Source organism: Numenius arquata, chromosome 8 (assembly GCF_964106895.1).
Source record: "Numenius arquata chromosome 8, bNumArq3.hap1.1, whole genome shotgun sequence".
NCBI lineage: Eukaryota > Metazoa > Chordata > Aves > Charadriiformes > Scolopacidae > Numenius > Numenius arquata.
The window spans coordinates 32,613,122-32,637,652 of NC_133583.1; the positions used below are offsets into that span (position 1 = coordinate 32,613,122).

Here is a 24,531-nt window from a genome sequence, read left to right on the forward strand (position 1 = left end):
TAGTCGTTACACGGATAGCAGCTGGTTCCTACAACGCCTGGTGTTACAGGCATCTTGAGTGATATTCACAGTTTGCCATGGTGGTTATCCTGAGTGCTGGAGGTTCCTACTCTTTCTCTCCTCTCTGGCCAGTGGGCAAGTCCCCCTCAGCCTCCCTCTTTGTCCCCCTCCACCAGCTAGGCGCCTCTGTCCTGAGACTGGCTCCATCACCTAGTCCCAAGTACCCACAGCTCCCTGTCAGAGCAGGGCTGAGTGTGGCTTGTTCCCAAGAATGGGGAGGGTGCTGGGGGTCTGCTGGGCTCCTGCCAAGTCACCTCTGGAGGACCTTGTTGGGAGTGTGTTTGATGGGTTTGGGCAATTGTGTTATTACACTGGGAGGACTTTTTTTCCTGCACTCACGCCTTTGCTGATGAGGACGCCAGCAAACAGGACTCCCGTTTGCCAGCAGCATGTTCCCAGCAATGGGACAAGTTCACAGCAACCGTTCATACTCCTGGTGGCCGGGCTTTGGCTCTGCTCCCGCTGCTGCTGCAGAGGAGCTGTTCTCCACTGCTCCTCACGGGGTGGTCTGGAGTATCCCTAGGGCAGTGTGGAGCACGCAGCACCTCTGGGAGCATGTTTGCCCTCCACTCATCCCCAGCGCTACAAGGGCATCTTGTGTGGCCCCTTCTTCCCTCCCCCAGCCCAGCGACAGCCTCTCTGGAGCCATGACCCACCACCATTGTGCCGGGGAACGTGGGCGATCTTAGTTCAAGAGCCCTTGACAGCCACACGCACTCCCTTTGGAGACTCTTCACCTCCGCTGCTAATGTCCTACCCCTCAAGAGACCAACTCCAGACAAGATATTTTTTAATGCCTAATATAATCGGCTCCTGGCACAGTTTCCTTCACCATTTCTGTCCAACCCTGTGCAGCTCAGTGCTGGCCAGGTTCCTCCCTGTGTGGCCTCCTCCAGCACTCTTGCTGCTGTGCAAGATCCCCATGGGTGACTGTGCCTTGTGCAAGGGGGAGAGGTCAGTACGGGTGAGTAGATGTCCTGATGGACAACTAGAGAAGGGGAGAGGAGGTGAGAGCAGTGAAACATCCATCTGCTTGGTGTGGGGCTTCTCACCCATGGTTTTTGGGAAGGATTTCTTCACACCAGGTGCTTCATTGACTCTCATCCCCAGTGTTGGTGGCCTGGGTCTCCAGGACAGTCACTAAAAAAGTATGCCTGAACTGTCCTGTCAATGCCATGTACCCCTCTGATTCTGAGCAAGCCCTGCTCTTTCATCATGATATGTAACCAGTGGTTAGGAGATGTGCACAGGAGCCGGTGGTGCTGAGCCCGTGGGGGCAGCCCTGGCCCCGGTTGCTGGGTGAGGAACGGGTGAGTACATCTGAACGGGTCCCACCACCTGAGTGGGGCAGCAGTTCTGTATCCTGACACCGGGACCATCACGTGAAGGTCTCATGGGGAGACCACCCAGCACCAGGGGGCTCAGGGGATGGGTTTTGCCCAGGTGGTTGGGTTAGCTCTGGCCTGCGATGGAGAGGTGGTGGGAGAAGAGCAAGGAGAAACCAGAGGCAAAGGCACTGGGTAGGATGGTAACGCTGGTCTTTGCTTTCTCATGTGGTTTCCCTTCAAGCTTGTCTGAGGATGCCCAGGAGGCTGCAGCATGCTGCACCTCAGCACTTCCACCCCAAACGGTCCCACTTCCCAAAGGGCTCTGGTCTGGAGTGGAGCAGGGAGCTCAGCATTCAACGGCCCCTACACCCTCTCCTGCCAGCTCTCCGCCTCGACTGCTTTGTTATTTCAGCCGGTGCAGGAGGGACACGGGCTGTTTCCTGCAATGACTGTGCCCAGGCCTAGGGAGGTGTGCTTCTGTGGGCAAGAAGTGGTGTGTGTATGGGCGAGTTTGCTTCTAATAATGTGTACCCTTGGCAGAATGTGGTCTGGTGGTCAGAGCACAGGGCTGGACCATGAGAGACCTAGGTGCTAGTGCTGCAGCCACTGGTCACCAGCTGGTCACATTATCTCTCACCATCTCAGGTTCGCCAGACATTGGAGATACAAGTGACTCAGCTGCCAAGCTCCCTGGGACCTTGTAGGGACCAGAGAGTTGGCCGTGTGAGGGCAGGCTCTCTGGTGTTGTGACAACTCCATCAAAAGGGCTCACGATGGCTAGAACCCAACCAAGCTGCAGGCTCACCCCATCTAAAATCCCAGCCCTCTCCCACCAGGCATAGGCGGCCAGGGGCACGATGAGGAAGGGTGATGGGCTGGTGTTCACCACCAAAACTGTCCTCCTCCAGGGTCAAGATGGATCATTGTGAGGAGGTATGAGCTGACTCATGGTGGAGAAGGCAGTAGCTGATGCTCACAGCTTTCACCTCTCTGGGCCTGACAGAGACAGAAGAAGAAGAGCCATGCACCCCCGGGGGTCTTGCCCCACAGATGGCCCCAGCATCCCCTGGTTAAGCTCTCCATCCTCCCCTCCACTCTCTCAGTGTCCTATTAACCCACCTGTGCTTCCTTTGCAGCGGCAGGATCTCGTATAAGGATATGTACAAATTAGTTCGGGTGATCTCGCCTCCTCTGGGCCTAGGAGAGAACTGCCCCTACAGGGTGGCGTGCAAGGTTTGCCTCCCAGTCCTCCGCCACAACCTGGCCACGGGACGCACCATCCACCCCTCCTTCCCCCCCCCTGCTCCACCACCACCGCGCCTCCTGAGGGAACCCTGACGTTGCTTTCCTTTGAGTTTAAAGAGGTCCGCGGCCTCCCAGAGCCAGCAGCTGTCCCCCTCAAGGGGAGGCATGAGTGGGGCCAGGGGGGGCTCAGAGCCTCCTGGGGTGGGTTTTGACAAATTGCGTCCTCCAGCCAGCCCCTTGCCCCAGTCACCATCAGTGCAGAGAGCCCCCAAAGGGTCCCAGGCCAAATGTCACCATCCCTCTGTCTCAGAGTGACCTCACATGGGAGCAGGAGGTTTTTTGAGGACTTAGATGTGGTTTGTTCCTGGAGAGGAAAGTGGAGAGCAAAGGTAGGAGGATGTTGGGGGGCTTTGCTGTTGTTTTGGAGAGTGAGGACTGGAGGGAGGATGAGGAGGCCAGGGTGACCTTCTCCCTGGGGAACACTGTGCTGTACCCAACAGACTTTTCCTCAAGTGAGGCCCTTGGAGGACATGCAACAACATCTCTGGGGAGCAGGACTCTTGCTAGTCTTTTCCGTAGCTTGCCAGATCTTCTTGGGAGGTGGTGGCAACTGGGCACATCTATGGAGCTCAACAGCTCCTCTCCCTCTGCTTGAGCCAAGCTCCCAGCTGCTGGCCATGAGTCCACAGCAACAATTTGGCCTCCTTGTGCCTCTCTGGCTTGCACTTTTTTAAAATTTATTTTATTTTCTGGTGACAACTGATCAAAATCCTGTGCCTGCCACCTTCTCCAAAGTGCCATGGTGCCTATATCTGTGTCCATGGCATGAAAGGATGAACCACAGAGATTGTTCTTCCCTCTGCATCCCTCCCAGGATCTGAGGAGATGTATGAGCGAAGCTCAGACACCCCCAGTCCTTGCAAAGGAAGAGGGTTCCTTGGTGCAGCATGGTGTAGCCACCATGTCCTTCATACCACATCAGAAATGCTTCTTCCAGCCAGCATCCGTGGAACGGGTCTGTCACCCTCCACACCTGGTCGTAGGGATGATGCACACATTTGAAATCTTGAAGTAGACCACCAGAAGTAAGGCAGAGCAAGCAAGACAAGATCTTGGATGCTCGGTCATCATATTTATGAAATGGTATTTAGGGATAGGAGATTTCTTGCAAGAATCTCAGATGGCTCATTTGTTCAAGGAGGGGCTCATTGCAATCTTCCAACTCTTCTCTGTTGGCAAAGGATGGCGGCTTTGCTGAGGACACTTGCTCAGGTCCCTGCAGACAGAAGAGACCTTTAGGAGGAATTTCTAATCTTGCTTGATTGACATCGGGGCTTCACTGGGAAACGCTGCTCTCCTAAGCTGGATCACCTGGTGCTCAGAAGGGTACCTGTAATGTCTCCTGGGAAGAGGGAGCTCTGCAGCATTCTGGGCTTTCTGCTGACTCTGCGGGATGGACAGAGCAGTGAAAGTGGATAGACTTAGGGGGAGGGGGAGGCAGAGAGAGTGAGACCAGTTTCTGCTGCCATGTGAGGGAGACCATACCCATCTCTTCCTTGTCTTACTTCAGCCTCCTCCTCCCTGTGCCTGGGATATTTCAAGGATGTAAGAGATTTTCAGGGATTCCTACTGCCCGGCACAATTCCCAAAAGGCAACTGATGAAGAAAGAAAACCCACATGGTTGTTTCATGTTGCCACCATGGTCCAGATCCCAAATGCCAACCCAACTTGCTAATCTTTCCACTTGGTGAGCCTACCCTGCACATCACAGTGCACAAGTTCGCCTTTCTGGAGCCCATACCCCTATCCTTCCAGGCAATGCGACAACGATGACTTGCAGAAACAAACATTCCAACGTGTTTATGGAGTGGTGGACAGCCTGCTCTAGAAGAGATGGTGCTTGAGCAAGTTCAGGATGCTTCATAGGGGTGCAGCTTGGTATGGAAGCATACCTGCTAAGCCATCCACAGGTGGGATAACAACGGGGCATTGATGCAGGAAGACTTCCTGTGGAAGTCCAGCACACTCTGTCCTTATGCTGGGGAGAGCAGGTCTTGTAATCACATCTTGCTGGGACTGTGTCCTTGCAGCCAGCTCTACTCCTTGGGGCTTTCTCTGCCTTTCCTCAACCCATCTGCTTCTAGCAGTCATGCAAAAGCGAGCCAAGGAGGTGGGCATTACCTTTGCCCCCTAAAAGTAGCCCTTGAGATGGTCATGGGTCAGGCAAATGCTCCACTGACATTCATTTTATGTCTCTGTGGACATCTCTTATTCCTAAATCTTCTCTCACATCACTTGCTATTCTGGTGCTCTGTTTCTAACAGCCTGGTAAGGCACAGCACTTATTTCCTAACCACATGAGGACAGATGTCCCCCAGATTCCTCCTCCATCTCTCACAGGGTTCTCTTAGAGCACCAGGAGCAAGCCATTACTGCCTGGCAGTTTTACAGGCCACCCTGTGCCATAGCCACAGGGCACATCTCCGTCCAGACACAGGACAGATGGCCAACTCTCCCATCAAGGATGTGCCCATGCTGGGTCCAGCTCGTGGGAGCCATCCTGTTCAGATGGATGTCATTACATATGCTTTCCTGTGCTTCAGTCCATGGGGATATGGTTTCTGGAAACTGCTGTGCTGCTCAAAATGCTTTAAGATCTCTGCTCTGAGAAGCAGCAAAGTGCACAGCCTGACTGTGAGAATAGCATGGTTCTCACGTAGTCCTTCTTGCTTACTGATGTGAATTCTTCCTTTCAAAGGAATCCATTCCTCCTTCACTGTGCAGAGAATCTCAGTATAAAAGACAGTCTCTGATGGCTGCTGGGCATGCTAAAATTCCCCCTGCCAGGAAGGATGGGTGGAAGATCACTGTCTTGCTTCCTTTTTGTACAAAGTTCTTGAGCATGTAAATTTTGAAGTCATCTTCTCCCCTTCAGACACCTCGAGTCAGTGCTCTGCCAAGATGCTGCTTACGGACTTCTGGACCTGGATATTTCCTCTTGATCATCCCACTTAATAGTCCCCAGTGTTGTTATCAATCCTCTTTCCAACCCGTTCAGGTGTGTCAGGTCTCAAAGGGGATGGCTTGCCCAGCATGTTCCATGCCTCAGGACCTATCTTTGTGGGGGCCTCTTTGGCCAGGGGTCTGCTTCCAAACCAGTGGTATGCCCTTAGAAGAGGAGTTATCTTCTTCTCCCCATTCCATGCTGCTCTGAGCACGTGGGTAGGGAAAAGGCCAGGATACCGAGGGGAGTCCTTAATTTTTCGGCAGTGCCCTCTGTCCCAGGCCACCCTGCCTGAGATAGGTTCCTCTCCAGCAGCATCCTCCCAGCCCAGCTGTAAGGGTCAATGCCTTTGCTGTTGTGAGGTTGCCCTTGCCCATTAATCACCCTGAACGTTGCAGAGCAGGACAGAAGCCTGGCACGAGGGGAAGAAGAGGTAGCCGAGCCCAGGATCACTGGGAAATGTACTTGAGCAGCCTCCTGGGTGTGCAGAGAGAGGGAGCCCCAGCCCAAATATCTCAGCCTGGCAGAGGGCTCAAGGTGTCATCAGGTGGCCTGTTTTCGGTAGCATTCCTCACTGCAGCAATCCCAGGCAGGTCCTCATGGAGCCGAAGAGCGCGAGGTGGGGGTCCGACCTAGCTGCCTCCCTTGGGAAACCCAAATGAACCCCAATGTTGGAAGGCCCAAACAGCTGCCTCTGCTGAGACTCTTTAAACTCCAACCTGGTGGAACTTGCAGCCGCATGTGGGAGAGAGCCAGGGCGGGAGCATGGCATGTACAACTTTTCCTCCCGGTTTTGTTTTTTCAGCCAATTCAGCATGCCTTTTGCACTGGTGCATGGTGGGAAAGTGGTCCATCCGCAGAGCCAGACGGAAGCAACTGGGCATCTTCCTTTGACAAGTGACCCTGGCCCACTGCCTTCTATGCAAGATGCTGCCTCCCAATTGCATAGACCTTATGAGCTGGGGATACACAGCCTTCCGGCTATGGGTTAGGTGGCCGTGCAAAGCAATACCCCGGTCCCCCCGCCCCGGGAGGGAAGACGCTACGGAGGCCACACAGGACTGTGGTGCAAAGCACCGTTAACTCGAATAACCCATGGCTCGAGTGCCGTGTATCTGATTTATACCACTCGCACACAGCCCTGGAACCTGTGGGACAAGTTGGGGGCTGCTGGAGGGCTTTAGGAAAGGGTTTGAGACCAGAGAAGGACTCCCAGACTGCTAGCGAGGCAGGCGCTTGAGGCCAGCAGCAGAGAGGAGAGGGGTGAGTTGCTTTCTGCCAGCATTCCTGGGTCTGTGTGAGCAGTGCTATAAATCCACATCAGGACAGTCTCTCATGTATGATTTGCCTTGATTAACGGGTTTCCTGTTCTTTTCCTGTTTGTCCGTTTGTTTTTTCTCTCCTGTTTTCCTGTACTATTTTTGTTTGTACGTTTTTCTGCTCTCTGGGAATGCCTCCTCTCTCTCTGCATCTCCCTCCCTCCCCTTACCCCTTCATGAGCAGTGGCCGAATCCATTACACTGAGATGTATGAAATGCTGACTCTTATGTCACCACCGCTAGGCCTCGGCAAGAGATGTCCTTCCAAAGTGGCCTATAAGGTAGATCAACCCTTCCTTCTACGGGGGCTAGAGCTGAGCAGGAGCTGGGGCTCAAGGGAGCTGTGGGAGGTGGGGCTGGGGGAAGCTGGGGAGGCGTTGGGGCATCCAACGCGTGTTTAGCTCACTCCTGGGGAGCATGGTTTGCTCAGAAGAGTCCTGGCCACGCTGGCTGGTCTTCACTGCCCACACATGCGATGCTGCTGTGGTCACTCGCAAGCCCAAGGAGCTCTGGGGTGGAAGACCCCAGTGAAAGAAAAGGGGCAGGATCAGCAATAGTGTGGAAGTGGGAGGGTTAGAGAAGGTGAGGTGAGGAGCAACCCTGAAGCACAGTTAGGAGAGTGAGATGTCCTTAGGAGCTCAGTGACCCAAGCTCATCCTGTGGGCTTGGAACCATCCTTGTCCCGGCCAGTGCAAAAACAGAGCTAAAGCCCATGGAGATGGAAAACAGGTGGGCAGCAAGGATGTATCCTGTAGGAGCAGCTCTGAAGCGCAGGAGACAAGCACATCGGCATGAGCTATTCCAAAGGTGGCTTATGCAAGGCAAAGCCAGATGCCTTCAAAAGGTGTCTCTGAGTTTTACCCCATTTTTCCTCCTGGGGTGGTGGCCGGCAGTTGGTTCACAGCACAGGCACAGCATGCTCCTGGCTGCATAGGCATGGAGCAGGAGCACAGGAAGCCCTGAAGAACATGGGGTGGGAGCTACATGGCTTTGCTGAGGGCAGCAGCTGTTAGGACAAGAGCTAGAGCTACAAAACAATGTGTTGCCCAGGTCTGGAGCAAACTGAAGCTTTTCTTGGCCACTGACTGCTGCCCGCAGCCCCCTTCAGCAGCATTCAGGGCTGGCAAAGGGGGGATTTCTGCACACTTGCAAACGTGCTGCCACCTTCTCCAGCTCTCATGACTTAGTTCACGCATACATACATCCACCATCACACTTTTCCAGGAGAAAATAGGAGGCCTGAAGGCAGGGAAAGGACATGAGAAGCCGGGTGAAAAGGAATGGGCAGGGAAGGGATGACCCAAGGTATTCACAAAGCAAAATATACTCTCTGGAAAGTGGATCTGGTCACTTCGGTTTGCACCCCGCCTGCCCAGGGTGGGAAGGAGCATGGCGTGTCTAACCTGCCTTGGTTGCCCTTCTCTCTTTCCTTCTGCACTTTTTCTACCCCTCCTTCCCTTCTTCACCCTTGGATAATTTGGACCCTGTGCATGTGCTGGCAAACTTCATCTATCAAAGACGCAAAAAGGGAGCGCCAGGATGTAGCATGCTAGAGGAATCCAGCCGATCTGAAGTCCCTGAAGGTTAGGGACCCTCCTCTCCCCTGCCCCAGGTGGGAAGGGTTGAGAGCTGGAAAGCCAAATCACCCAGGAATGGAAACCTAAGCCCCCTCTCCCTTCTCTGAGCATTCCCCCTGATGCATCAGGTGTGTCTTCCCAAAAGTGCTGGGAGCTGCCGTGGCAGCCCCGGTGCCATGGGGAGGGGGGCTCAGGGGCCATTCCTGGGGTGCAGGAGGAGCCCTGGAAGGCAGTGAGCCGGTGTCCTGGGGTGGAAGGAGCCAGGGTGGGGTGGCGGGGTGATCCTTGCCCTTCTTTTTTGGCTGTGCTGTTTTGACACTCTTTGTTGCTTTTTATTTTTTAATTTTTTTTTTTCCCTTTTGTTTAATGTTTAATTTCTTTTCCTCCAGCCTGGTCGATGTGTTTTTCGATATTGTTTTCCGTCCGCTGTTTTCTTCTCTCTCTTGCGCAGAGACTGGTGCTGATGAACATGCCTGTGGCCGAGGACATGACAGTCCATTTTACCTCCACCTTGATGGCGCTGATACGCACAGCCTTGGACATCAAAATTGCCAAAGGTAAGGTCAGTGGAGGAGAGAGGCGACAGAGCCAGGAGGGTTTCAGAGTGACTAGCACTCATCCTTTGGGCAGGCTGACAACATCACAGCCAAATTGGGGTTGGCTGCCCAGAGCCTGGCTTGTGGATGGAAGCGATTACCTTGAGCAGGCAGATTTCTGCCCCTCTCTATAAAAAAATCCATTTCTTTAGGGGAGAGGTGGCCAGTTTTCTACTAGAAGTTGCTTCTAGAGAGCAGAAACAGCTTCATGTCCACTGTGTGAAGGGGGAGAGAGAGAATTCCCCTTCCTCCCCATGTACAAAACCAAACCAAGGAGGGAAAAAAATCGCACGTGCTTGGCTTCCTAAGGCTGGGGAACAGAAATCCCTCTCTCAGAGAAGATAAAACATTCAGAGCAGGAAAACCTGCTTTGTTGTTGTTGCTGGAAACACTCTAATTCATCAGATCAAAAGCTTTCTGCAGAAACATGCCATTTTCAATACAATGTCCTCTGGGAACAGCTCAGCTGTTGGAAGAAAACCCAACCCAGGGCAAGATAGCAGCGAAGGCCCAGTACTGTGACAGCTCCTTGGGTTCAAGCCTCTCTATATAAAGCACAGATTTGAACCCGGGTCTCCTACAGCTCAGCAGAGTTGCCCCAGGCTCAGGTGTCTCTGGTTGGCATGTGTTGACGGCTCCCTTTGAGCCTCAGTCTTCCTAAGCTCAGCAAATCCCTTCACCACTGTCCAGAGAGCTCTGCTCTCCTTGCACAACGTTGCTGAGTGTTTAAGGACTTCAACCAAGTGGAGCTGCTCTTTCACCAACACATGATCCACTCACCAGCAAAGAGAAAGTGGGGCAGCAGCAGGTGTGTGTGGGCTGGAGTAGGAGAAACGGACCCAAGGCGAGCTTGAAGATGGCAGCTTTGAGTGGGAGGGCAGAGGATGGGGAGATGGAGGCACATATGGAAGGGATGGTAGGAAAGTTTCCCTGCGAGAGCAGGAGACCAGGCTCGCTGATGCAAGATGGCTCTTCCAGCCCAAAGAGAGCTAGTTGCTGCTTGTGAACCTCACTTCAGGATGGGAAAGGAGTGTTTTTCATTGGACCCTGGTGCCAGGTCTTGATGTATGTGGACCATTTTTTTCCCCCCGCTGTTCAAGGTGGTGCAGATTGGCAGCAGTTAGACTCTGAGCTTCAAAAGGAGATCCTGACCATTTGGCCTCACCTGTCCCAGAAGATGCTTGACCTGTTGGTACCCATGCCAAAAAGTGAGTCTTTGTGGGGGCTGTCATCGCTGCCAAGTTTCCATTATACCTGCAGCAGAATTCTTCCCAAAGGGATGTGGGGACCGGTGAGACCCATCCCCAGCTGGTGGAGAAGTGGGAAAAGGGTTTGTGTTGCTACAGGCTGGCTTCTGCCTTGCTCTGCCTGGCTGCTTGGGAACCTTCTTGAAAATTGCCCAGTTTGCAGTGATCTACTGCTGCCAAAACCAGTCTCCTGTAAATCATCTCTGGAGAATATAAGGGCAGGAGACTGAGGATCACTTGCTCCGTTACATATGATGATGTGATGAAGATGTGTGTTTTGGTGGTTTATGATGATGCTTTCAAGCCATCTCCATCCATTTTATCTCCACATGGAGTGTCTGGGTATTCATCTCTTTCTCTGGAGCAGTGAGCAGAGTTTGAAGGTCATCAGGGTATTCCACAGCAGTGCTCATCCTGAGATCCATGCTGGTGCCTTCAGACCTGCTGTTTCTGTTAACACACAAGTGTCTCCACTTTATTCCCTCTTGTGCTCTCAGCCTCTGACCTGACTGTTGGCAAAATATATGCAGCCATGATGATCATGGATTACTACAAGCAGAGCAAAGCAAAGAAGCAGCGGCAGCAGCTGGAGGAGCAGGTGAGGCTTAGTGAGGGCACACGGTGGGCAGAATGGGGATGTTCAGAACACCCTCACTGCTTCCTACCATGTCCCAACCAAATCTGCAGCCAGCTGCATGAGATGCAGCTGAGGGATGAAGGTGGTAGTACAGGGTGGGGTTTGGTGACTACAAGACATACTTACCTGCATCCTCAGCCCCTGACAGTGAAAATGAGCATGCCATCACCTTCTCAAGCAGTGGAGGTTTGGTTGGTGAAGCACTGGATGTTCATCTGCATTTCCTACAGGCTCAGTTCCTTCCTTTCTTCCATACAGAAAAACGCCCCCATGTTCCAGCGCATGGAGCCATCCTCCTTGCCACAGGAAATCATCTCGAACGCGAAGGCTCTGCCTTACCTCCAGCAGGACACCCTCTCGGGCCTGTGAGTATTGCTGTGAGAAAAAGGGAGGTATTCCTGTCATTTTCCTGTTTCTGCAGCCATCTTTTTGTTCTCTGGAGCTGGCACTGGGATGCACAGAGGGTTAAAGAACTGCCAAGAGCAGTGGAAACCCAGCCCGGGGCAGAAAGCTCCCGGCACAAAGCTTTTACTGGATTCCAGGTAGCTGGTGTACATCAGCATCACCAACAGCAGCAGAGGTGGCCAAGGGGGACATCCAGGTATCTGCATGGATATTCTTCTTGCAGGACCATCCCGGCACTAAGTGCAAATTCTTTTACTGGAGGCACTTGGGATGGACCTGAACCTCCAGAGCAGTTGAACAGTGGGTCCCTGGGTGGTGCAGGGTCAGTGGGGGATCCCAGCACCCTGGCTGGTGGGAATGAGATGGTGGAAGTTGCTGGCACTGCACTTGGTATGTCCCACTGCTGCTGCAGGACCTGGGGCACTGGTGTCCTCTCCTGCCTGGGCACCACTTCAGAAGTCTAAGGAACATGACGTTTGTCCTGGAGGTCTCAGCCTTGACAGCCTCAGGGGCAAGCACAGGGGCTCTCCAGCTCTGAGCCACTGGAGAGGTGATACCCAGTGACAGCAGCAGCTGGCTTGTGGCCTCTCTGAAGCTGGACCATCTTTGCAGGAGCAGCCGGAGTGGGTTCCCCTCGCTGAGCCCACTCTCGCCACAGGAGATCTTCCAGCTGGCGTGCATGGATCCGGCCCATGGGCAGTTCCAGGAGCACCAGTCTCTGGTAAAGTCACACACTGCCTGGCGGGTGCTCACCTGTAGTCCCAGAGAGTATGCTGGTGGGCATGGGGAGGTGTGGGGCTGCTGGCACAGCGGTGAAAAGCTGCTCCCTGCCCCTGTGGCAGCGAGCACAGCAGGGAGATGGCAGCCACTGGGTCAGGCATGTCCCTGAGTGTCCCCCAGCTGGGGCTCTGGCCCCTCACCTCTGTCCAGGCACTGAGGACACAGCCAGCCCTGGACCAGCCCTGGTCAGTGGGGCCAGGCAGTGGCAAGTGCTTTTGGGGTGAGAGCTGTGAACAGGGTCCAATGTCCTGCAGTAAAATATCCTTCTCTTCACAGGCGGTACTTTTTTCCACTGAGCGCTCATTTCAGTGGGTTACCCCGTGCTGAGTGATGGTATCTGATGTTTTCGGATTCATGTTCATTTTGTTGTCAAGTGCTGGTGTCCCTGATCCCAAACTGATCTGTCAAACTGTCTCCAATGGGAGCACACCCCTCCGGCCTCACACACATGCCGGCCGGCAGCAGCAGTGTCTGTCTGTGTGTGTGTGTATATATATATATACATATCTATATATATCTCTCTCCATGTCTGTGTGTGTGCGTTCGCGCACCACCCCGGCGCTTGTCGGATGCAGTGTTGTACCACTGTGCATCTCCAGCCCGGTCCGTGTCCCTGGGGTCCGTAGTACTCTGTGTGAGCTGTCTACCGCGCAGGTGGGCATCCCCTGCCCTGGCCACCCCGATCACACCACTGTCCTGCTGGCAGGGAGGTGGCAGATGAGACTCCCCCTTCCCCATAAAGTCGCCTTCTAGTAGATCTCCGGGATCACTCCCTGCTCATCTCCTTGACACCACGTCCTGTACAAAAGAGCCCCCTAAATTGGGAATTAACCAAAGTGCCAAGGTGCCACAGGTGCTGTGCTTTCTTTATTAAAAGAAATAATTTTATTAATTTTCTCTTTCTTTTTATTAATTTTCTTTTATTAAAAGAAAGCCTCTAAAGCAGGATCAGGGAGAAAATCCCGTATGTTTGTCCCCTTCTGGCAAAAGGAAGAGTTAAAGCCCAGGCAGTCAGGGCATCACCAGATCCAGGCAGGGTTTCCACTGCCACTGAAGAGGTGCAAGATGAATTGGCCATCAGGCAAGCCTGGAGCACCACGTCTGGGCTCACCTGCAATGGATTGTCAATTGGACATTATTTTTCAGTGGCAACGTGACAGATGATATATCCTTAGACTCCCTTTCTGGCCCACTTAAATTCTGTCCCCAGTTGAGCGAGCAGGGCTGTCCCCTGCAAATGCTCCAACCCCATCCCAAGAGCTTGGCTGTGTGTTTATTTCCAGGAACCAGAGGTTAGGGAGTTTCAAAGAGTGCAGCCCTCTAACCGTGGCAACTACCTTCCCGTGGACACTCAGGACCACGCTGTCTCTGGGAGGGCCTCCTCCATGCCTCGTCTCACTGTGGATCCCCAGGTAAAACCAAGCAAAGCCCCCATGGGTGCCGGGTCCAAGAAAAGCCTACCAGGTAACACTGAGGGCTTCTCTCCGCACTGAGCAAGTCCCATGAGTCCCACAGCTTCCCCAGTGCCCTGATACTGGAGCATCTCCCCATCTTTGGGGTGCTGCACAAGTAGGAGAGCTGCTGTTCCCCTACATGGGGGGCACCAGCAGCAGAGAACAGCTGGGGTAATGATTTCCTGGCTCATGTGGGAGGTCCATGGTGGAGCAGGGCCATACCAGGAGGTTGCAAGGTCCCCTCTCAGTGGGACACCCCTGCTTTCCTCCAGCCGTGGGCACTGGTTGAAGTTTGAGGGGTGCCAGCCCAGCTGTCAGATGATCTCCCAGGTGATGAAATACCTTTTCCTTTCTTTCCCGTTGTCCCAACACACGCGCTTCTCTGTCTGTCCAGGGGAACCCAGGCCACATCTCACCTCGTTTGTCTGCCCGGTTTCTCTGTCGTTCTGTCTTGTACTCAGCCTCCACCAAGACATAGACACTCTTATGGGGTTTGGTTTTGCTGTGAAGTCTCTGGGTCTGCTTTCTCACAGAGGTCCTAGTGTGCTAGTGTGATATGTTGTGGTACTTTGGGGGGGCGTGAAGAGGAAGGGAGGCCATGCCTTGTGGGTTTTATTGACCATTTGGCAGTGGGGGGGATGATTAGAAGGAGGGGATGGGAGCAGAAAGAGTATGGTGCGAGGTGGGGAGACAGGGAGAATGGCCTTAGGCTGCAGAGGCAAAAAGCTGCTAGAATAAAGCAAAGGAAAATATAGGAGGTGATGTTTTCCACAAAACATGTGAGAACTCAACCTAGAATGAGGGGAGAAGGTAGAAAGATGAAGCAAGTAAAGGAGAAAGGAAAGGAGAGGAGAGGGATGATAAAACAGCAGCATGAGTGGGGAGAGAGGGAACGAGTGCAGGGGAAGGGGATGTGGAAATAAAGGAGGACCAAGGAGGGCCAGTGCTGCTACTGGAAAAGTGGCAGCAGCCAGGAAAATAAACACCAAGCAAGGGGCACTGGAGGATCCCCCCTCTCTCAATGATTTCTTCTTTGATTTCTCTGTTTGCTCCACCCGGTCCTGTTTTCAAGGCGGGGAGGGATGCTGAGACAGCCTGGGGGCAATGGCCTGGTACCCCTCATGTCCCCACACCTGGGGTGGGGTGCTGCTGCTCTTCCCCTGACACGCAGTGCCTTGGCTTGAACCACAGCCACTGGCTTTGCTTGTGGAGCACAGTTCCCAGCTGGCTGGGCCAGAGGAGCTCACAAGCACAAAAGCTAAACTCCACTTTCCTCCCACCCCCAATTTGTGCAGAGATTATTTGGTGGGGCTGTGCTTGGGATGGCGACCCTGCCCTGGCTCTCCCCATCCTGGTGGCTGGTGGGCCAGTGATGGTGGGTGAACTACTAATTGCTCGACCACCGTCCCCCCCATCCCTGCCCAGCGCTGACCCCCTCCCCGGCTGGCCGGGGTTGCTTGCAGGTGGTGACAGACACCAGCTCGATGCGGCGATCGTTTTCCACCATCCGGGACAAGCGCACCAACAGCTCCTGGCTGGATGAGTTCTCCATGGAGCGCAGCAGCGACAACACCTACAAGTCCCGCCGGCGCAGCTACCACTCCTCGCTCCAGCTCTCAGCCCGGCGCCTCAATGCCGACTCGGGTGAGCAAGGGCGGGTGGCCCGATCCCACACCAGTGCCAAAAAACCTCAGCCGAGCGTCCCCCGCTCCTGGGGGGGGACGGTGAGGACTGATGGGGGTGTCCTGCAGGCCACCGGTCGGATGGACATCGCTCGGGCGGCAGGGAGCGGGGCCGATCCAAAGAGCGCAAACACTTGCTGTCCCCCGATATCTCCCGCTGCAACTCTGAGGAGAGGAGTCCCCAGGCACACGACAAGTCACCAGAGCGGCAGCGTGAGTCCCGGTCACCCAGCGAGGGCAGGTCACAGACACCCAACAGGCAGGTGGGTGACAAGAAACCCCTTCCTAAGCATAGAGGGAGGTGCAGAAACAGCTCCTTGTCAAAACGCGGAAGATAAGCCCCAATTCTGGGAGCTCTGCGCCATCTTTCCTCCCTATGGTGGCATCTCTGTGTCCCCTGTGAGCTGAGCAGGTTGGCGCTACTCAGTCACCCTGCACAGCGTTTGGGGAGAGGGGTGGATCTCCACACTGATCCTCTCACCACTGTGGCATCCGCTCCATGCAAAGGTCTAGGTGTCCCGGATACACAAGCCTGGAAATGCCAGTGCTTGAGTGTGCTTGAAGCCCACAGAGATGCTGCCCATAGAGACCAGCAGCTGGCGAGCCATTAGCTCTTCCTGCAGCATTTTTGCAGGTGTTTTTACTTTTGACCACCAAGAGCAGACACCATCCTTGTCCCTGGAGAAGACCTCGAGGCAGGGATGGGGCAGGCGAGGATGCAGTGGAGCCTCATCCGAGTGTGAGGATGCTCCAGGGACCACAGACTCGGGGGGGGACAGTGAGTGCAGGGTGATGCCCGTCGCCCCTGTATTGCCCAGCATGTCTTGGTGCGTTGCAGGGAACCGGCTCCCTGAGTGAAAGCTCCATCCCCTCCATCTCGGACACCAGCACCCCCCGGCGAGGTCGTCGCCAGCTCCCGCCGGTGCCCCCCAAGCCACGTCCCCTCCTCTCCTACGCCTCCATGCTGCGGCACACCGGAGACGCCTCGCCACCCGCCGAGGAGAGCGAGGGGGGCTCCCCGCTCCTCTCCTCCACCCTGGAGCCCAACGTCGCCGGCCTGACCGAGTCTTCCAGCTCCCCGGCAGGGAAGCAGAGCCGACAGTCCACCCCGCAGCGCTACATCTCGGAGCCCTACCTGGCCCTGCACGACGACTCGCACGCCTCAGACTGCGGTGAGGAGGAGACCCTCACCTTCGAGGCGGCCGTCGCCACCAGCCTCGGCCGCTCCAACACCATCGGCTCGGCCCCGCCGCTGCGGCACAGCTGGCAGATGCCCAACGGGCACTACCGGCGGCGGAGGCGAGGGGCAGGGCAGGGCGTGATGTGCGGGGCCAGCATCGACGTGCTCAGCGACACCGAGGAAGACGACAAGTGCTAGAAGCTGCCCCCCCCCCCCCAATCCCCCCCTCCCCACCCCGACCCTTACCCCGGCCCCGTCTCGGCTCCCCCCCCCGCCCCCCAATCCCCTCCCGCCGCCGCCCTGCCCCTCTCCAATGCATGCTCTTCGCCACGCCTGGGAATGAAACCAAACCAAAACCAAACGCAGGGGAAAAGGAGAAAACCAAAACCGACTGGAAAGGAGGGGGAAAAAAAAAAAAAAAAAAAAAAGAAGAAGAAGAAGAAGAAGAAGAAAAAAAAGTCTTTGTGCAAAAAAAAAATTAAAATCTGTCGACTTTCATTTATTACTATCACTTTTTTTTTCTGCACAGAGAAGCATTTGATGGGCGGCGGAGTGGCCCGGGCGGGCATGTGTGCTGGGGGGCGAGTGAGAGCCCCCCCCGGCCGCAGCCCTGCTCCCTTCCCTGAGCTGGACCCCTGGGAAGTCTCATCCCAGTGGTTTTCCGCTCCCTGAGGCCGGAGAGTCCCAGGAAGGGGGTACCAGGCCCCCCTTTGCTCTGTCACTCAGGCTTGTGCTGCTATGGCTTTGAATTTCCCTCCCCGAGGGTCTCATCCAGCCTGGAAAAGGGGTGTGAGGTGTGATGGCGGGGTGTGGGGCAACGAGGGGTCGGGCAACCAGAGCGGCTCTGCCTGCCAGCGGGAGCAAAACCAAAGCCAACTGGTTTGTACTGGGCTAGGCGGGAGCAGAGCAGGGGGGCTCAGTGCTGCTGAATGTATGCTGCCTCCCACTGACATATATTTATTTATATACGGAGAACTCTAGGTGTGCCTGTGTGTATATACGGTATGTGTGTGTATATATATTTATATGCTGTATATATAAAGATATACACATACATGGATTTGTTTTAGTCATCTGACAATGCTGGGGAGCTCCTTGGATTTTTTTACTGCCCGTACCCCATTTGGCAGGAGCAGGACCAAGCCTCCCTGGGGGGGCTGCTGTGCACCCGTTGCTGTAGCAGAGCATTGGGAATGTCACCCTGCTCCCCTCGCCCTATCCCAGATGTTTCCAGCAATGGGAATTGCATTTTCTCCATTAGAGGCGGCCATGGCAAGGGGTCTTCAGGCAGCCCTGTTGCCATCCGTGCTTTGCGGTCCCTGCAGGAGTGGGATGCCCAAGGGACACGAGGATGGGGCTGTCCCTGGAGGTATGGCTTGCTTGGTGCCAGCGGTGCCGAAGGGGTGATGGCAAACCTCTCAGAGGCCTCTTTGCTGTGTTTTCCCAGGAAAAGAAGATTCCAGCATCTGCAGGGGAGAGAAGATGTGTGTGCGTGACGGTACCCTAAGATCTGTCCTCCCAGACTTCGGCACCTCCCCTGCTTCGGTTTCCCCAACAGCCATGGCCCCTGCCTGCTCCTGGGGCCTGGCACCCCCTTCAGAGCGGGGCTGCCATGGGGGCAGGCTGGGTTTGTAAACCCCATGGCCCTGGCTTGGGGGCAGGTGGGTGACTGAGAGCTGGTGGGGCTTTGGGAGAGGAGCATGGTCCTGAGGGTGAGCAGTGTGGCTCACAACTTCTGCAAATACTGAACATGCAGTACAGAGCCACCTTCCAGTGCCGGTCATTAATTAATCTGGAAATTATGTGCTGTCGGCTCTAACGATTGCACCCTTGGCTGTGGGTGCAACGCTTTCCTTGCCAGCCTGGGGTGATGCTGGTGGCTTTGTGGTGATGGGTGGCTCACTCTGGCGATCATGGTGTGTTTCTGCTGAGTTGCATCCCTTGTCAGCCAGAGCGTGGTCCTGAGGAGCCAGAGGGTGCTGTGTGCCTTTGGAGCCTCAGGGAAGGGCTTGCTCCATGGGATGGGGGTCTGGTCGATGTGGTTGGACCAGGCATGGCCATGTGTGTGGAGATGGGATGTGGTCTTCGGCCCGCTGGGCTGGGCAGGGGGAAGTGGTGCCCTTCCTCCTGCCCATGGCTTCCCTCTGCTGTGAGTTGCTGTGGTCCAGGTCCTTGGGGCTGTTCTCCAGCCCCTCTGTCTGGCCAAGCAGCAGCTCTGGCCAGGCTTTGCTTTTGTCCTGGATAATCCGTGACTTCTCCTGACCAAAAGATGCTATGGGCACAAACTGCCCTGCTCCTGCATGTGCAGATCAGCCCCTGCCCTGATCGCTTTGTGAGCTCCCCAAGAGGAGCTCTGCTTTCCAAGAAGCAAATCCCACCAGCTCCAAAGGCTGCCTGCTCCCGGGTTTGGTCGTGGACTAAACCCCCTCTTTGTAATGGTCAAACTGCCCGCTGCAAACCCAAGGAGCAGGTTTCACTTATGGGGCCAAAAACTTCCTACTGCCTTGATTGGTTCCTGCTGGTGGGTGGCACCTCTGCTGTCCCTGCCTGCTCTGCACTTCCTGAACAGATACTTCCAGCTGCCAAAGGAACAAAAAATTCTCCAGGAAGCCCTCTCCATCACTCTGGCTCAGCTGCTGCATCCCCCATCTTGGTGCTTGGGGGCAAGCTGTGCCCCATGCAGCTGTGGGGAAGGTCCCTGGTTCTGGCTGGTGGCATGGGCATCTCCTGTCCCCTTCTGGGCATTGCCTGTCACCTTCTGGCCAGCCACGAGTAGTTTGTGGCTTCAACCTGAAGCTGCTGGAATGTTGCTACCTGTGCCAGAGTTTGGGGGAGGCAGGCCTGAGGGGCAGCGTGGGACCATATGGGGGCTGTGGCCAGGGATGCGGTGGTGCTGGGGGCCGGGGGAGGCAATGCCGTACGTGCTCTAAATATAGGTGCTGGCATCGACTACTTCTAAATGCAGAAAGGTGTCTGACAATACTCCGGGTTCTGAGTAACAACCCGTGGGGAGGGAAGGAGGCGGCTTTTTGTGTCTGTGCCTGTTGGGTGGGAGGGAGGGATGCTCTCAAAGCAGGGGTTGGGGGGGAGGGTGGAGGGGGCACGTTTCATGCAGACTTCGGGCTTTGGGCATGTTTCTTTCCTCGGCCACAGAATGGGGCCAGCCAGCGGTGTGTGGCAATGCTCTGCACTGGTGGTGTGGGCTGGGGCAGAGCCCCTCGGGGTGCACCCACGCATGGCAGTGGGCGGTGGCATCCAAATCTGAGCTCTTAGGCATGTAAGACCTGTGTTTTACTACGGTACAGAAACTGTGTGAAGCAAACCAGAGCCCCTTTTACCTCGGGGGAGGGAGGGAGGGGGCAAAAACGGCCGGCTCCTCTCTCTCCTGCAATAGCCGCAGCCTTGCTCCCGTGGTGAGAGGGCAGGCAGGGATCTGCGGGGACAAGGGTGGCACCTCCAAAGCACGCCTCTGAAACCAAAAACAACCCCCAGGAGAACCATGGAAAAGACTGTGCCGAGGGGGAAGGAAAAGCAGCCCTGAGGCACCATTGCAGCCTGCGTCTCGCTTTTCAAGGCGCTGGACTCACTTTGCTGCTGTACGATCTCTCGTCTGTGGCTTTTTGGACATCCTCTTCACCTCCTGGACAGCAGGGATCTGCCACTATGTTGTCGGTGGCTGCTGGCCATGCTTGACCATGGGAGGGATGTTGAGAAAGCAGGGGATGTGTTTCAACCTCTGCTTGCACGGGACAAGCCCCTGCCCAGGCAGGAATTCATCAGTAGCACGCAACTGGTTCCCAGCTTGGTGCTGGGACTGGGCTTGAAGCCCTGCAAAGCTCCTGGGAAAACTGTGGAGGGCGTGCAGGGAGATAAGGCAGCCCCAGAGCATGAAGCCCCACTGTCGCCTCCAGGCTGGCCACCCCAACCCCATCCTCCTGTCCCCCTGTGAGGGCTCGGAGGGCAGAGCCCCCGCAGTGTGGGGCTGGTGGCTCCTGGGGCTGAGGGAGGGTGGGTGGGAGATGCTCTGCCTTTATCCCCCAGGCACTGGGGCGGAATGTTGTAACATAACATGCGCGTTCGGACCCAAATGGGGAACCGAACTGACTGATGGCGATGTACATCTTTAATGTTTTTTGTCAAAAGGAAAGAAAAATAAAACCTTGTTGTAAAGAACCACCATGGACCCCGTCTCATTGGGATTCCCCCTATGCTGGTGGGGCTGCGGGGACCCCAGGTGAGAGGCTGGACCCCTACAAAAGGTCCCCATGGCAGGGAGGGAGTGGCACACAGCCTGTGCTGGGCAGCCCCATCATATGAGATGAGGTGTCCCCCAGCATGGGCACAGGGGACATCCACTGCCAGTGCTGCCCTGGCATCCCTATGGTCCCCAGGCAGGGTGGGGACTGTGAAGGAGAGAGGCAGGGAGCATGTTTGGAGAATGTTGTCACCCTGGGGGAGCTGTGGCTCGTGCCTGGCTGCTTCCAGACACACAGGCTGAGGAGTACTGGGGGGCTGGTGGCACTGCAGGGGGTGACTGGGGCCAGGAGCCTGAGGAGCTGTTAACAGCGGCACTGCAGCAAACTGGTTGGAGGAAGCTGAGAGCATCGTGGTGACATCGTATCACCGGATAAATGCAAGGGAGAACCAGCCTGTAAAACGTAGGGCTTGGAAAACCTGCTGGGATCCAGGGCTTTGGGGGATTCCAACAGCTTGGCCATCCCTCCACGCCTGTGCTTGGGAGATGTCAAGTGGATTCAGATGCTGTTGCCTGGTCCAAAGCTCACGGGTGAGTTGTCAAGCAAAGATGCTGAAGTCAGGTTTTATATTTTTCTTTTGCAGAGCTGTTTAAAGCACAAAAAGTTCTCCAGCAGAGACGAGTCAGCAGCCTGCGGCAGTCTGCAGGCTGAGCATGGGTGACAGGGATATTTTATGGCTTTTCAACAAGACTCTTCTTTTTTTTTCTTTTTTTCCCAGCAGCGGGAGGGTGCTGTGCCAAGAAGAGCTCAGGGAAGGATGAAGACCACTTTGAGCTGAACTTAACTTGTGTGTCCCCCACATGCTGCTGCCCCTCTCTGCATGTGCCACCAGGGATGAAGCCCAAACCTCGTGACATAGGAACTGGTTATATGTTGCCTTTCACTTTCTGCATCTTTCCCTTTATTTCCCTAATGCTGTCAAGTTTGGTTTTCAATTCTTCTGGTCATGACGTGCTAAAAAAGCATGTTTTCAGCAGGAGGTGTACAGGCTAGGTAAGGACACCTCCCAGGAGATGGCCCACCTTTGAGGGCACTTGCCCAGGTGATGGATGCGGTGACAGCCAGGGGCTGGAGGCAAAGCCCTGTATTTTTCAGGCTAAAGAGCACATTTCTATTTTATAGCCCAAAAAGTGGTCTGCACCCCTGATTGTGGGGAAGGCTCTGCAGGGCGGTGATGACTTCATCATGGAGGGCTTTGCAATGGCACTGGAAGCAGTTTAAGGAGAGGAGCCCCTCCTGTTTGGGCCAGAAGTCCTACATTAGCATTTTTTGAAGTGTCTTAAGTATGAACTGCCTCAAATGCTTTGAAAACGGGACTGAGTGTGCAGGTCTCTGATGGACATCCCATGGAGCCCTGCCTGGCAGGCTGGTGCCAGGATGAGTGATGGCTATAGCTAGCTGAGTGCTTAACCTCCTCTTCTGCCTTTCCCCAAATCTCCTAACGTATCTGGGGCCATGACAATGATACCTGGATCAATGCAGAGAAGGCAAGAGAAACTGCTGCTGCAAAACGGGGAACCTTCGCTGTTGGAGAGCCAGTGCTCTGCCTGGCAGGCGCAGAGGCTAAAAAAAGCCCCTTGACAAATGGAACAGAAAGGTTAAAATTATCTGTACATCATCTGAATAACAATGGCAATGCAGATTGTACCTGCTTATAATAGCTCCAGGAGACAGGGGATAAATCGGGAACAAAAGTACCCCAGAAACAGATGCTGCTGGCGTGTGGCTGGCAGAAGTGCTGGGGCTTCTCCTCCTTGCTGGGCGATGGGGAGCTGCGGGGGGCAGGGCCACCAGAAGCACCAAAACCTGGCCTATGTGTGCTCCTCTCGCCTCATCCATGGGTGCTGCAGGGCCTTTCCAGCCCCAGGTCCCGGCAGAGCTGCCCTGGTGGCTTGTGGGTTCCTGGAACGTGGGAGCAGCCCCTGTCTGCAGCAGCATCATCACAGTGAGTGTTGTGCACAGCTAGTCTTGCATCCAGGTGTCTGACTGACATTAACAGACCATTTTCTGGGACTGCTGCAAATCATCACCCTGTAACCTGGCTCTTCTTCCTGGAAAAAGGTCCTTCCTGGGAAGTGGCATTATTTTGTTAGATTTTTTTTCTCTCTGTATCTCTCTTTTCGGCTTTTGCCCCCTGCAAAGCCGAAAGAAGCCACAGGGCACTGATTGCATCTGTAATTCCACAGGACACTGGCTTTTCCACAAAGACTCCCCAGATTATTTTTACAGCAGGATGCCAGCAATTGTGCAACCCTGGGGGGATGTGAGGGAACCCTGGCTCCAGTCCTTGAGCACTCAGACACCCCCTTGGTCAAACGCCTGGCCATGACCACACTCACTCCTTTCATGAAGCTGTGGTGTTGCCCTCCAGAATCTCCAGCAAAACAAGGGAAACTTGGATGTGAGGCTGCTGGAGTCAAACCCAAGCCCCTGGTAGGAGGAAGGGACAGGGAAACTTGAAAGAATGAAACTTTTGTCTTTCTTTTTCTAGTCCCAGCAAAGTTTTTAAAATCCACATGTACAAGGCTGAGTGGGCAGGGGTTTGCTCCCTCTGGGGACACAGCTGATGGCTCAGAGGGGAGACTTCGGGGGCGGCTCTTGTCCCCCCGCTTCCTTTTCATTACTCCGGTGGTACTTACAGCGTGCTCTCCTGGTGCCAAGGATGTGTGTGGGCTCTGAAGTGGGGCTGGTGCTTACTCATGCCGGGAGCCACGTGGCGTTTCTGGCTCGCCGGCTGGCAGCGCTGACAGTTCCACGGGTGAGCATCCCCCCCACGGGTGAGCATCCTTTCCCCGCGGGCAAGCACATGCAATCACTGCTCCTTTCTTGCACATCCTGGCTCCCCAGGGAAATGAGGTGCTCTCACCAGTGTTGTCCTCCCCAAAGGGCTTGAACAGCCTGGCCTGGTTCAGCATCTCTATTTGTTATTCTTCTCATTTATTTATGTCTTAACAAGGATCTTTCTTGCCCAGTGATGTAGTGCTGCGCATCCCCACTGGCTGTGTTTGACAGACCCCATGTGAGCAGGTGAAATAATGTGGACTGTCCTGGAAGCTGGCCCCTACCAGTGCAAGGAAGAGTGAGCTGGCAAAAGCTCCCAAGAGTTTTTTGGGAGCTGCTTTGTGTCACCTTTGGCTTCAAAGGTGACAGGGAGTGATGGGATGGCTGTTCCCGTGGGCTTGTCTTGTCTTGGTACCTGCTGTCCTATCTCCTGGTTAAATGCCACAGAGCAGAAAAGAGCCTGCTGTCCATTTGCCTTTGCTATTTCTGTGTAGATAATTAAAAAACACAAACCAAAACAATTCTGCCTTCTAAATGAACGCAAAAAGCATTAATTGCTCTCTTTCCCCAGCTGGCATCTTCCTCTCACCTCAACAGGGCTCTCCAGGTGCCAGGCACCACTGGCAACAAACAGTTGAGTGCTGGGAGGGCTGGGCGAGCGGATGGAAACCCAGCAGCAGTGATCTGCAGCCAGAATCAGCTGGTGCCCTCAGCTCGAAGCTGTTGCAGGGCTGAGAGCTGGATGTCTCTGCAGCAGTCCAGTGCACGAACAAGCTGGCGTAGGGACCGGGGTACGGATGTGATGCACCCGGCAGGCTGCTCCACCATCCCAACGGACTTCAGCGGAGGTACCAGTGCCACTTGGGGTGCAAGGGAGAGGGAAGTAAGGAGTAAGGGTTAAAAATGTGAAGTTATTTGGTAAAGCCAGGCCTAAGCTAGACTCTCTCCCCCTCCCACACACCCTCCCCTGGGACCCAGT

General features: G+C 54.9%; 1 protein-coding gene across 1 annotated transcript in view; it reads left to right on the top strand.

Annotated features, from left to right (window-relative positions):
* The window catches only part of CACNA1E (calcium voltage-gated channel subunit alpha1 E), a 95,657-nt gene extending 78,645 nt beyond the window's left edge, over positions 1-17,012 (top strand). The window contains exons 39-48 of the mRNA XM_074151770.1: positions 7,142-7,238; positions 8,986-9,091; positions 10,231-10,338; positions 10,875-10,975; positions 11,273-11,379; positions 12,032-12,140; positions 13,483-13,611; positions 15,117-15,297; positions 15,405-15,598; positions 16,174-17,012. Coding sequence (XP_074007871.1) covers positions 7,142-7,238; positions 8,986-9,091; positions 10,231-10,338; positions 10,875-10,975; positions 11,273-11,379; positions 12,032-12,140; positions 13,483-13,611; positions 15,117-15,297; positions 15,405-15,598; positions 16,174-16,713 — 1,672 coding nt within the window. The 3' untranslated portion in view covers positions 16,714-17,012. The remainder of the gene's footprint in view (positions 1-7,141; positions 7,239-8,985; positions 9,092-10,230; positions 10,339-10,874; positions 10,976-11,272; positions 11,380-12,031; positions 12,141-13,482; positions 13,612-15,116; positions 15,298-15,404; positions 15,599-16,173) is intronic.
* The last annotated feature ends 7,519 nt before the right edge of the window (positions 17,013-24,531 follow it).